Consider the following 12,382-nt stretch of genomic DNA (forward strand, 5'->3'; position numbering starts at 1 on the left):
CCTACATTTTGATGCGGACGAAGCGGATGAAAGCTGCGGCGCCGCCACCGCCAGTCGTTCCTGCCGAGGGTGAACCGAAGCTCCCTCAAGGCAATAATGGATCCCCACGGAACCAGGAGGTCCAGCGTCCACCAGCTGATGATACGGTAGCGGTACCGCCGCCGGCCATGGCATCCGCGCCCCCCGAACCAGCAGGTGAGCCGACGCCGACCCCGTCGGCCGGGGCCGAGATGGGCCAACAACCGCCGGTACAGCTGCCTCAACCTCAAGTAGGCGTGCCAAATGAGAATCAGACAATACAGTACCCTATTCAGCAAGTATCTGAAGATCTTGTCCTCAAAGAATTAACTAAAGCAGGGATTAGACTGGCTGCGACGGCGGTGGAGCATTCCCTCTTTTCTGACAGCATCGCAACTTCGACTGCTATCCCTGGTGTTGGGGATATCCTTGATTCCATGACTGATCTTCAGGCTACAAATGCTGTCTAGCTCTAGCCTCAAATTGGTGTGCCCTCTCGTTATGCATGCGTCTTATGCTTATGCCAGTCGTCAACGAATTCGTCGTCCCATTGTCTTCCTGCTGAGTGCCGGCCTGAGTCCAATAATTCAGTTCTAATTTTCTGACCCGGTAGCTCAAGTTTGTTGTCTGTTCTTGTTGGACTTTGTACATCTCCTATATGTATATGCAAAAAGGACACGCTGCCATAATTGGGCACAGAGCTTACCCACGATCTAAAAACAAGATCGAGTTGATATAAATTTTTTTGGTGACTGAAAAGAGACGGCAAGAGCTTTGCTGCAAGTTTCATTCGATGAGAGAAAACAAAAAAAAAGCAAATACAAAACATCATCCTAGCCAAACAAACTAAGTGCTCAAAAAGAGAGCAAAAAACCGCTAGATTGTACATACAACTATAGCAAACCAACTAAGGCCTTGTTCGTTTCTACCGGATTAACCTGTTTCCGGCCCCATTCCAGGTGGATTACTGCAACCCGTTTTCAATCCAGATGGGAACTAAAATGTGCATTCGTTTTAGGCCGGCTTGGAATGAAACTGACCCAAAAAAAAACTGGCTTCTCCTTTTTAGTCTCCACGGCCCAGAATGAAACCGAATCTTCTACCATCTAGATCGATTCCTGGCCCGAGTGGAGGAATGAGCGGAGTAACTGGATCCACTTGATCCTGACCTGGAACTATTTAAGGACAGGAATGGTTCCTTTGGAGCCGAACAAGGCCTAAAAACACTGAAGCAGCAAAATGCTCCAAATCTCCTGCTATGGCTAATGCTATCTCCAAATATAGCTGTTTGTTGAGGGCAAAGTTATTTGCTCCTATGCTCCATTAGCCTGACTTAGCCCGCTATTAGCTATTTGAAGAGAAAGATTGCTAAATGTTTTAGCAAACAAAAAACTATTTAGAACACTGGCGACAAACACACACAGACCAGGTCGGGCACAATGCAACAAACCCCTCTAGCAAGAAAGAAAAACAACAAAAGATACAACTAGGTAAACGCAAATAACAGATCGGTAGGTGGTATGCATCCTTCCAAACATTCTACTCCCTCCATCCCAAATTGTAAGTCATTCCAAGAATCTTGGAGAGTCAAAATATTTTTACGTTTGACCAAAATTATAGAGAAAAATACTAAGATTTGTAACGTAAAGTGAGTATACTATAAAAATATAATTAAGAAAGAATTTAATGATACTTAGTTGGTATCATAATAATAATTATTTTATCATATAAATTCGGTCAAACTTAGAAAAGTTTGACTCTCCAAGATTCTTGGAATGACTTACAATTTGGGATGGAGGGAGTACCATGCATATTTGAGTACACTAATTACGTCAGAAGAGGCCTTTTGGGCTTTACCAAAGTGTGCTATGCATCTTCAGCAATACTCGTAGGTATATAGAACCATCTGTGGAATACTGTGGAGATGAGTTAGGCTGAACATATATAGTTTGGGGTATTGCCCAAATTTCCATAGTGAAGGTGGTAATCTTTGCATAAGTGACTCGTTGTTTTAGGTTTTATAAGTTGTGTTTTTTGTCGATCTCCCCTATGTATAATTTTTGGCTCCATCCAGATATATAAGACAGCCTTAATCGAGTGTGAAGCTAGGGGGACGTTGGTGGAACGCTCAGGTGAAGGGAGCTTTTCCAGCAAAAACAAAAATGATCTGCAGGCGACAGAATGTTAGTGATAAGGATAGGGACGGTGCTTCAAATAAATACAGCGGTTTTTCTCTTTTATTTAGTTACACGAGAGAAAAACTGTCTGTATCCATTTGGAGGATTATCCTCCTTAGTGCAGATGCATGTTACGCAGACATGATTGGCACTAGGACAAGGGCACGAGGAATCTGGTTCGCTCCTGCACCTTGCCGACTTCATGATTGCCGCATCTGCCGGCCCGGTAATTAATCAGGTTTTGCTTTAAGGATATAGCAAAATCATTGGATAGTTCATCCTTAAACTTTTACAAATAAAGCACGTTCTGTTCTTGCGAGTTGACTTCAGCTCGGAGTTGTTGGATGTCCACTCGGCAGCAAGCCACGTTCTTGCTGAAACCTAACCTATGCATCTTTTAATTTAACGTTGCTCAATAAATTCCCGCATATATAACGCATCCCAACGACATCTGCCCTATCGATCTATATATATCTGATACTAATTAGAAGAACTAAATATAAACTAATTATAAAATTAATTAATTGCACATATGAAGACTAGTTTGCCTGAATCTATTAATAAGCCTAATTAATTTTTTAGCATATATATGTTTACTGTAGCATCATATTGTCAAATCATAAACTAATTAATTAGTCTTAATAGATTCGTCACGTAAAATTTAATCTCTATCTATAATTAATTTTATAATTAGTCTATGTTTAATACTATAATTTAGTGTCTAAATATTCGATGTAACATGGACTAAAAATTAGTTCCTGAAACCAAACAAACGTACCCTGTTGTCAATTGTTGTCTCAACGTCAACTCTCCAGTTATTAGCTAGTATTTATAACAACCACCATGGCACATCGTCGTTGAACTCAAGTGCATTAATGATTAATTATGTTTATCATCAGCTGGTAGCTTGGGTGAGTTGACCTTTTCGGCAATATATTATACACTGCGTGCGTTTTTGTTAAGAACGAAGACCGCCGCCTATGTTTGTCGTACGCTATACTCGCAACCACCTGATGAAGATGCTGACCACGTACCCATCGAGTTGACTACTTTGGTCTAGCAATGATACAAGGTATACGCAAGTATATGGGACAGCGCGAACCCACATAATATTACAGGCTGATGGCACGATAAAGCATAAACACACTCTCTCCATCCGCGTTCTCTATATATATATAAACATATGCATGAGCACGTACATCTGTCACCACCGCCAGTACGTACACAGCCAGGCGTCTTACCGTACCGTGACTACGTGTCTCCCAACTCCCATATCGATCTCAGAGAGGAAGCGAATAAGCACACATTATATTGGATCAAGATCATCAAATGGATATCGGCGTGATCGTCCTGTCCCTCGTGGTGGGGTTGTTTGGGCTGGCCAGCGCCGTGCTAGGGTTCATCGCCGAGCGCACAAAGCTCACTGTAAGCGTAAAACAATACCTATCTTTTTTTTAGCTTCGTTCCCTTAATTATACCGCTTGCAAGACATGCTTCCAACCTTTCATTGATTTGATGGACGACGACGGCGTGCTTATTTCTTGCAGGCGCATGACATCGACGTTGACTACAACGGGGACTGCGACTACCCGGCCAACCCGGCTTACCTGCTGTCGCTAATCGCGATCCCGCTGCTGGCGGTGGCTATGATCATCGCCTCGCTCGCCGCCGGCTGCTGCAGGCCACGGCACGGCGCCTCCGAGTCCAAGCGGGTCATCGGCATCGTGTGCGCCGTCTTCTCATGGTACGTAGTATAACGCCCTCTGCTGGTAACATGGCAAGTAAGTTTTATTTGGTAATAACGGCCGATCGAACGAACTAATTGCCGGAGCAAATCGATCGGTGGTGTGCATGCAGGATAGCGGCGCTGATTGCTGGGGTGATCTACGCGAACGGCGTGGCATGGAACCTCCCCGTGACAAGGTACGACTCCTGGTGCAGGCTCCTCAGGGACGGGTACCTGAGGATGGCGGCGCTGCTGAGCCTCGCAGCCACCGCTCTGGCGATCACGTCGTACGGCATGCTCCGCGCGCAGGCGGCGGCGCCGTCTGCAACGCGGTCGACGGCGCCGGCGCCGGCAGCAGCAGCAGGGGCGGCATCCGGACCCAAGCCTGATCATTCGTACCCGCCGGCTGCGGAAGCCGTCGCGGTTCCGGCGGAGACGCAGTGGTCCGCTCCTCAGGGACCCGGGCAATGGCAAGAGCCGCCGCCACTCCCGGAGGTCCCTCGGCACCCTGTGAGAGGATACAATTACAATCGGACATCGTACCAGGAGATGGCTTCCCATCCTCGGCGTCAAGCACAGCCAGCAGTTGAAGTGATGATGGCGTGACAAGACACGGCGTTTATAATCCTTACGTGTTGATGGAATGTGCGCTCCAAGTTGATTTCGTGCGTGTTACGTGTACATATATTGTCAATATTATTATTGGGAAATGCTATACAACACTTGGTTGCTTTCAAGGCTACGGAAACACGAATTTGTGGCCCCTCTTTGTGTATCATTGTTAAGTAGAAGAGATGAAAAAAACGTACAACAAGCTTCTATTGAGCGCCGAAGGAGATGGAACACATCCGTAGCTGCCTAGCAAAAGACGTCTAGATTCGATATTATATAAAAGTAAACAACTAATACTGACACAACAGTGTGACCAGGGACGTGGCCTTGTGTTTTCGTGGCTGTATGGATAAACCCTTTCCAGCAGGTGGGAAAAGCGCGTCCAGCGCTTCAGCGTTGGATGCAGTCAGGTTGCTGTTGAAAAGCTTGTCAAAGGCTTCCAGTTTTGACGCAGATGGTGTTGATGGACCCTTGATGTAGCCCATACGCTGCATGCCTCAGCACCTCACCTCATTTGGAGGCAGGTACTTGAGAGAGGCTGTGCTTGAGCCACCAACTGCCTGCTCCGCCATGGCATCACCGACTTTGCAGGACGCTACTTTGGAGGCTATTTTCTTGAAAGTACTCAGGTGAAGCTTGATTTCACTCAGAATATTTCAATAAATTCAAGAAGACTTCTAAGAAACCGTGAAGAGCTCAGGGGCTTGCCGAATCAAGATCCTATGGGTTCCCCAGTGGGATGAGTACTCGGTATTTTTCCTGGACCGGCTCAAGATTTGCTTGAAGACACAGAACAAGGTGGCGCAATCTCTAAGTACTCAAAACTTGACCTAGTCGGAGAATTAAGGAAAATAGTCCATGTAATAGAACTAGAACACTCCAAATGAACCAACTAGGACTAGATCGAACGGCCATGCCCTCTAACCAATATAAAAAGAGACAAGCGGTACCCCTTGTACAATCATCATACACAATACACAAAAGGCATCACGATGAGTAAAGGCTATTACTCAATTTCGAGGGCCCAAACCAGTATAAATCGTTGCCTTTCATGTAAACTATCGAGATCAAATTATGGCGAAGCTCACCAAACACTGTCTCAGGTAATCCCGTGGCAGGTCATCAGATGATAAACACTGACAGAGTTCCTCTTACGCGTCACTTTGTTGATGAAGCTATCGAGGCGGCATTGGGTGGAGTGTCCACAGATGGGTGGGCACCACCGGCGGTGATTTGGGAGGGCCCACATCCATCGTGAGGCGGCATTAGGCGAGTAGCTATGCTCTATGTGTGTCTTCAGCGAGTCCACTACCCACTGAATGGGGCATGAGGGCGGTGTCCGTAGCTCATAAGAGACCACCGCCACTAGGTCTTCATCCTTCACTCAGGAGCCACCATCACAGGGGTTTCATCCTGTAGCTAGGGGGCGCCAAAGGTGATGACAGGTGCTCAAGGGAAGGCCATACGACGATCCAACTGCTAACAAGCAAGGTTGCGAACTCCTCAACCATCAGGTCCTCCATGATGTCATGATCATGTGTGGCATCTAGGTACAGCAGCATCAACAGGGTCGGGCTCGACGATGCCCGTCTCGTTGATCAACTCATTGTGCCTTCCCTGAGCTCCAACAGTGACCGAGGTGCCGGCTAAACAGCCCCTGTCGACCGCCCATGTCGCCTCCATCGTTGGCGCCGATGATCACCCATTTCTAGTCTAGAAACATATATGCATGGTGAAGGATAAACCTCGGAGGTAAGGTTGCTGTGGGCTAGCCAAGGATAGGCCTGGGAAACATAACTGAGAACCGAAAACTAAACCAAAAGAACAAGAATAAGAAGTGAAAAACTTTGGTTACCTGTCCGGCTCCACTTCTCAAAAACCAGATTTTGCTTGGCTAGTTCAGTTCCTGGGCTCAGTTAACCAAAGTAACCAAAGGGAACCGTACAACTATAGGACGCTCAGTAAATAGCCCATCACATTGTTCAATTGCTCTCATCAAACCCTAGAACCAGTCGTACCCCTCCCCTTCCCTACCCTAGCCACCAAACGAGTCAAAGCGGTCAGACCCTCCCTTAGCACAGTTGGTCGTGGCTCGCCAGTGCCTCTCTTTAGCTAGCGACACCAAGCAAGAGGAGCATAGTGGCGGCGATCGGCCCCCAAGCGCGCTTGCGGCCATGGTGCCTCCTCTTTGACCGGCGACACCAAACAGGAGGGCATGACAACAGCCCTATTAGAATCCCACGCATAGCCACGGCGCCTCCTGTTCACTGGCGAATCCAAGAGGAGGGCAGCGGCAGTGGTCTCCCCATCAAGAGAGCGCGATGGAGGCACCGATTGTCGACAACCCCAGCAACGGCATGTTGACAACGACGGCTCCCCACATGCGCTCTAACCTCCACCTCCTTCTCCAACTATCAGGCACATGGACCAGCCTGAGCAAAGCCCATGGACGAGGCTTTTAAATTTTTTTATTTTTGGTTTGGTGAACATGTTTATAATAGACTCGGTTAATTCAGTCTACTAGAACTTGAGTGTGGAATCCTATTTGCATGTATATATGAGGGGCTTGGAGGGGACTATATATAAATAAACAAGGACAGAGGGCATGCATCAACCAAGCTAACACAAGGATCTCATCCAAGGTTTGTAACAAGTAATTACGAGCGCAAAAGACTGGCAGTGTTGCTTATAAACTACTGCTATGACTGGCACTATATATACTGTGTTTCATGCTTCTTCGCTCAAAAAGGCAGCTCCCATCCACATTCTAGGTTAGCTCTGAACTTCCAGTCGGTACCAATGATGACGCTATCCGATTTCCTATCAAAGTTTTGCATTGTCACTTGCGGTACCTGTTATCTTCTTGGCCTGCTTCAATGTCAACGGAGGCAAAGATAAAGGTTAAGCGAACACTGCCTGATGTATGGATGTGCTTTCTACCACATTATAACTGGAGGAAGTGCATGCTAATCAGAACCTGTTTACAAAGGTAGGAACGATTCGTAAATTGTATGCATTTGGGGCTCTAAAGTTTTTATTATATGTTTTCAATTACCAGAAGCACGAAGTGTGTTAGCACTCCAGCAGGCTATGCTGGTGATTCTTCCGGTACGCCTCAGCTCTCAGCTCTGTCTCCCCATGGATGCGAATGAGTTGCAGCTTGAGTTTGTCAGACTCAAAACACTGAAACACAAATGTGCAACACTCGAAGCCACTGATCACTCGGCAATTCTATGCAGCTAACCACTCGGCAATGTGACAAAAAGAAAAATATGAAACGGTGCTGATGATTTCCTTTATTTCGTTTGCCATTTTGTGATGATATACAGTACATACTATAGTTTTCACACGACACGAGCAAACCTCAGGCGTCAGTCGTCACCTCTGCTCTGTAGTCGCCACCGGCAATCTCTTCAGAGGGAGGAGCCGCAGAAGGGGCAGAACCGGAACTGCGGATCGACGGCGCGGCTGCAGGCGCCGCACCTCGCCTCCCGGGGCAGCAGCAGCGAGGAGCGTCCCGGTCCCGGCTCCGCGCCGAGGGAGCCCGGCGCGAGGAGGCCGCAGTCGCGGCAGAGGTAGGCGGGGTCCTTCCCGGGCCACCGCCAGACGGGGACGAAGAAGAGCTTGAGTACCTTCTCCGTCTCCACCAGGTCCGCCGCGCCGCCGCACCGGAGGCACCGCCCCGCCGCCTCCTTCAGGACCCGCCCGGCCCCTTGCTCCACGCCGCCTACGAAGAAGAAGAACATCTTGCTGCCGGATCCTGTGCTTCCTGTCGTCAATTCGTCACTCGAGTCCGTTCTTCTCAGGTCGATTTTAGCCGGTTCGGTTCGAGGCCGTAGTGGGGTTTTGTAAGGGTTGATCCGTGTTTGGGGATTTTCAGTCGGATTGGCTCTCGGAAGGAATTTTCTCGAGAGCAGGGATTTGAGGTCACAAAAGTTCACGACAGTTCTTTCGAGATGCTTCATACCGTGCGGCGGCTGTGCTCCGCTCGGCTTATGAGTTGCCGCTGCAAACCGTGGGCCAGATGATGGCCGCAGCTTGCGACGCCAGAAGCCCATTGGATTCTTAACAGGCCGGAAAGGAAGGAGATTCTCTAAGGTAACCCGTTGGCCGGCACTATCGTCAAGAAGTGAAACTTAATATAAAAAGAATCTTTCTCATAGTGTAAAGTTTTATATTACATAGTTTCATGGTCTATTTTACTATTTCGTGGGTCTCACAGTCTCTTTCTTTCCTCTCTTCCCCACATGCAGGGCAGCGTGGCCTACGGCGAAGCGGAGCGGAGCGGAGCGGAGCGTGGCCTTCCCGCTCTTCCCCACGGCCAGTGTAGTCGCGGGCAGTGGACCTCCCGCCGGGCGGCGCTCCCAGCGTCGCAGCCTAGCCCGCGACGGAGCCGCGCCCACAACGAACCGCGGCTCGGGGCCTCACCCGTAGTAGTAGTAGACCGACGCCCCACTGACCCGTGACGGAGCCGCTCCCGGGCGGCCTCGCCCCACGTCGGGGTGGTGCCCGATGACCTCGCACTCACGGCTGCAGCACGACAGAGCGCAGTGGAGGAGCTTGGCCTGCGGCAGAGGCTCGCCCACTGGCCGCGCGCGTTGACCGCCGGAGCAGCTCCATGCCGGCGAGCCGCTGCCGTTTTAGGAGGCCGCGTTTGCGTTTGCCTTCGAGCTTCGTTCTTCAGTGCTCGCAGCCGATGAAAGCGTTCTTAGTGCGAGTTTCTTTCTGTTTCCAATGCGTTGGAGGATGAAACGTTTTCCTTCTCTCTCCACCTCAATACATGCAAAAGCTTTATTTGTGCTGATGTAATATCATGTTTAATGTGTATGAAACGTCTATAAAACCTATATTGAGACTAATCTAACTTCTTTGGACAAAAGGACTTGCAATGGAGCTGGAGAACAAGGGTCCATGCGGATGCGGTGGAGCTTGTTTGGGAGCAAGTTGGGAAAGGGCAAGGGCCGGCCGAGCGTCACAACCGTCAGTCAGGTTCAGGTAGATAGATAGAGTAAACAAACAGAAGAATTTGTCACGATATGTTGTGACAATCACTAGCAATCAGTCAGTTAACACTCCAAATTTCCACCGCCCCAAAACACAGACTATCCGACTATAGCTGCCAAGTTGAACTTCTCCAGTCCATCGGCACTATGCACCTTGCCATTCATCCCCAACTTCTTCCTCTACAACTCTTAATCCCTAGCAGCTGATGCTCACCACTGACCAGCAGCGATGACCTCCACGCCTGTGCCTCCGTGCCACGTCGTGGCTGTGCCGTACCCAGGCCGCGGCCACGTGAACGCGATGGTGAACCTGTGCCGCCTCCTGGCAGCGCGCGACGACGGCATCACCGCCACCGTCGTCGTCACCGAGGAGTGGCTCGGTCTGGTCGGTGCCCCGGCGGCGTCGGCGGCCTTGGGCCCACGCGTCCGCTTCGAGGCCATCCCGAACGTGGTCCCCTCCGAGCACGGGCGCGCCGGCGACATGGTCGGCTTCGTGGAGGCCGTGTACACCCGGAAGATGGAAGGGCCGTTCGAGCGCCTCCTCGACCAGCTCGCCGCCGCCCCGCTGCTGGAGCCCGCAGCCATCGTGGCCGACATGCTCGTGCCGTGGACCGTTGCTGTCGGCGCACGGAGGGGCGTCCCGGTATGCGTCCTCTGTCCGCTGAGCGCCACCATGTTCGCGGTGCAGTACAACTTCCACCGCCTGCCACCCACGGCGGACGACGGCGGCAGCACTTCGCCCTTCGCCGGTGAACATGATCGCCGGTGCGTACGAGTTCTTGCCCCTCAGACATTCTTCGCCCACGTTCTAACACTGCTCTTTCTTGGCCTGTCAGCATTTCTGCGCAACGATCTTGTGTTTCTTTTTTGCGAATCAACAACCTTGTGTTTCCTGTGCAGATGGCACTGATCCTTGCTTGGTTGAGAACTACATCCCAGGCACGAAATCAATCAGGCTAAGCGACCTTGCGCGGGTGGCAACAGCTTATTTTCGAGGCCTACTCTGCTCTGAGAAATGCACAGTGTGTCCTCTTCACATCTTTCTACGAGCTCGAGAGCGACGCCATCGACGCCCTCAGCCATCAGGGATGAACTGCCATGCCCGGTGTAAGCTGTAGGCCCTTGCATCCCCTTCATGGCACTCCAAGTCCAAGAACACCATGCCGAGTTGCCGACGCCGACACGGAAAGAGTAGGCCACACATACACGTCTCGCTTGGCAGCTTTCTCTCAGTGTCCTTCGCCCAGCTCGACGAGATCGCCGGCGGCCTAGCCAAGAGCAAGGCCAGGGCTTGTCGTCGAGGTGTGGAAGACTGGGCTTGGTCTCAGGGAGGAAGGCCCGGGCCGACGACGGCGTCATGGACAGAGAGGAGATCGCCGCGGCGGTGGACAGGCTCATGCGTCGCCACACGGTGGGGGCCGAGGACAGATTTGAGGAAAGCGGCGCTGCTGAAGGATGCAGCTCGCGCTGCGTGTGAAGAGGTTGGAGAACGATGTCACGTCTTTCGTCAAGTTCATTTCGGAGTGGGATCAGCTATAAAATCTCGACCTGTCGAGTTGAACGTTGAGGTTGTTGATTATTACCTGAGTCAGTGTGATCGCTGAACATTAACAGAAAATCTTCAGGTCCACTGCAACTTCAAGTCTTCAAAGTAGCATCATAAAACTCTAGGCCTTGTTTATTAGTTCGTAAAAAAAAAAAAAAATTAGGTACTGTAACACATTTGTAACTATAACAATTACTGTCAATCATGGATTAGTTAGGCTTAAAATATTTGTCTCATAAAATACATGCAAACTATACAAACAGTTATTTTTTAAATCTATATTTAATGTTTCATGCATATGTCTAAACATTCAATGTGATGGGTGAAAAAAATTTAGATGGAAACTAAACAAGACCGTAGTTGCAGTCTGCGATACCAAAATCGTTAAACATGAAACAAATAGATGCAAATTTGTGGATTTATAATAGTAAAGCCGAATGATTTAGATACAAATTTATGGGTTGACTTTACGTAGTTTTCATAATAGCAGGAGCAGACATTTTTTTAACAAAAAATGAACAGATGCAATGACTCTTAGATGATAATGATTATAGAGTCTACCAATTAAAACCCCAGTGTTTCTAATTATAGTGTTTTCTCATGGTAATTAGCATAAAGTTCCTGACTCATTGGAGGAGATATCCAATTAGTAACTACGATTGTAACTTGTAAGACCATCTCTATAATAGGCACACCGCACACCATACTCAAATTAACTCTCCAAATAATGTTTGGAGAGTATTTAAAAAAAACTATTAGAGATGCTCTTTTTTTTTTACGGTCTAGAGATGCTCTTAGATCTTAAACAACCATATAAAAAGGCAAAGATGAAAACCGGTTATACTCTATAACAACAAGGATAGTTATAAATCCTTGACATATGCTCTTAGCAAGTTAGCATAGGGTAAAAGATATTTTGCAAGATTTTTCATTTTTTGAAAAAAATGGTATTATAAGAATAGTTTGAACGAGTTACCCCTACCTCTCAGCTTCACAGTTACGTGTTAATATAGGAACGGAGAGACTACTACAGAAAAAATGGTTTAATTTGGAACGGAAGGAGTATGTTATAATCATAAGTGATCACTAAATCACGGTAGAAAGGATACTATCCTATGTTTCCAAGTGTAGCGTTTCTCAACAGATATTTGAGTTGAGAAGTATTTTTTTTACATATCTAAAAAAATGAACCACTAGAAAGGAGACGGAGAGAAAAATTTTGGAGTTTCCCCCTGATCCAAATTGGGCTGAAGTTTCCAAAGCCCGGCTGAAAACCCTGTTCCGACCTATGCCACTTGCC

At 48.5% G+C, this 12,382-nt stretch overlaps 1 protein-coding gene and 1 pseudogene across 1 annotated transcript; one reads left to right on the forward strand and one right to left on the reverse strand.

Annotated features, from left to right (window-relative positions):
- On the reverse strand, positions 7,699-8,516 carry LOC8077159. Its single transcript, XM_002441116.2, has one exon. The coding sequence runs from the start codon at positions 8,496-8,498 to the stop codon at positions 7,947-7,949; it is 552 nt and encodes a 183-aa protein (XP_002441161.2). The 5' UTR covers positions 8,499-8,516; the 3' UTR covers positions 7,699-7,946.
- Positions 9,724-11,140, forward strand: LOC8058513 (annotated as a pseudogene).

Source organism: Sorghum bicolor, chromosome 9, assembly GCF_000003195.3.
Source record: "Sorghum bicolor cultivar BTx623 chromosome 9, Sorghum_bicolor_NCBIv3, whole genome shotgun sequence".
Classification (NCBI taxonomy): domain Eukaryota; kingdom Viridiplantae; phylum Streptophyta; class Magnoliopsida; order Poales; family Poaceae; genus Sorghum; species Sorghum bicolor.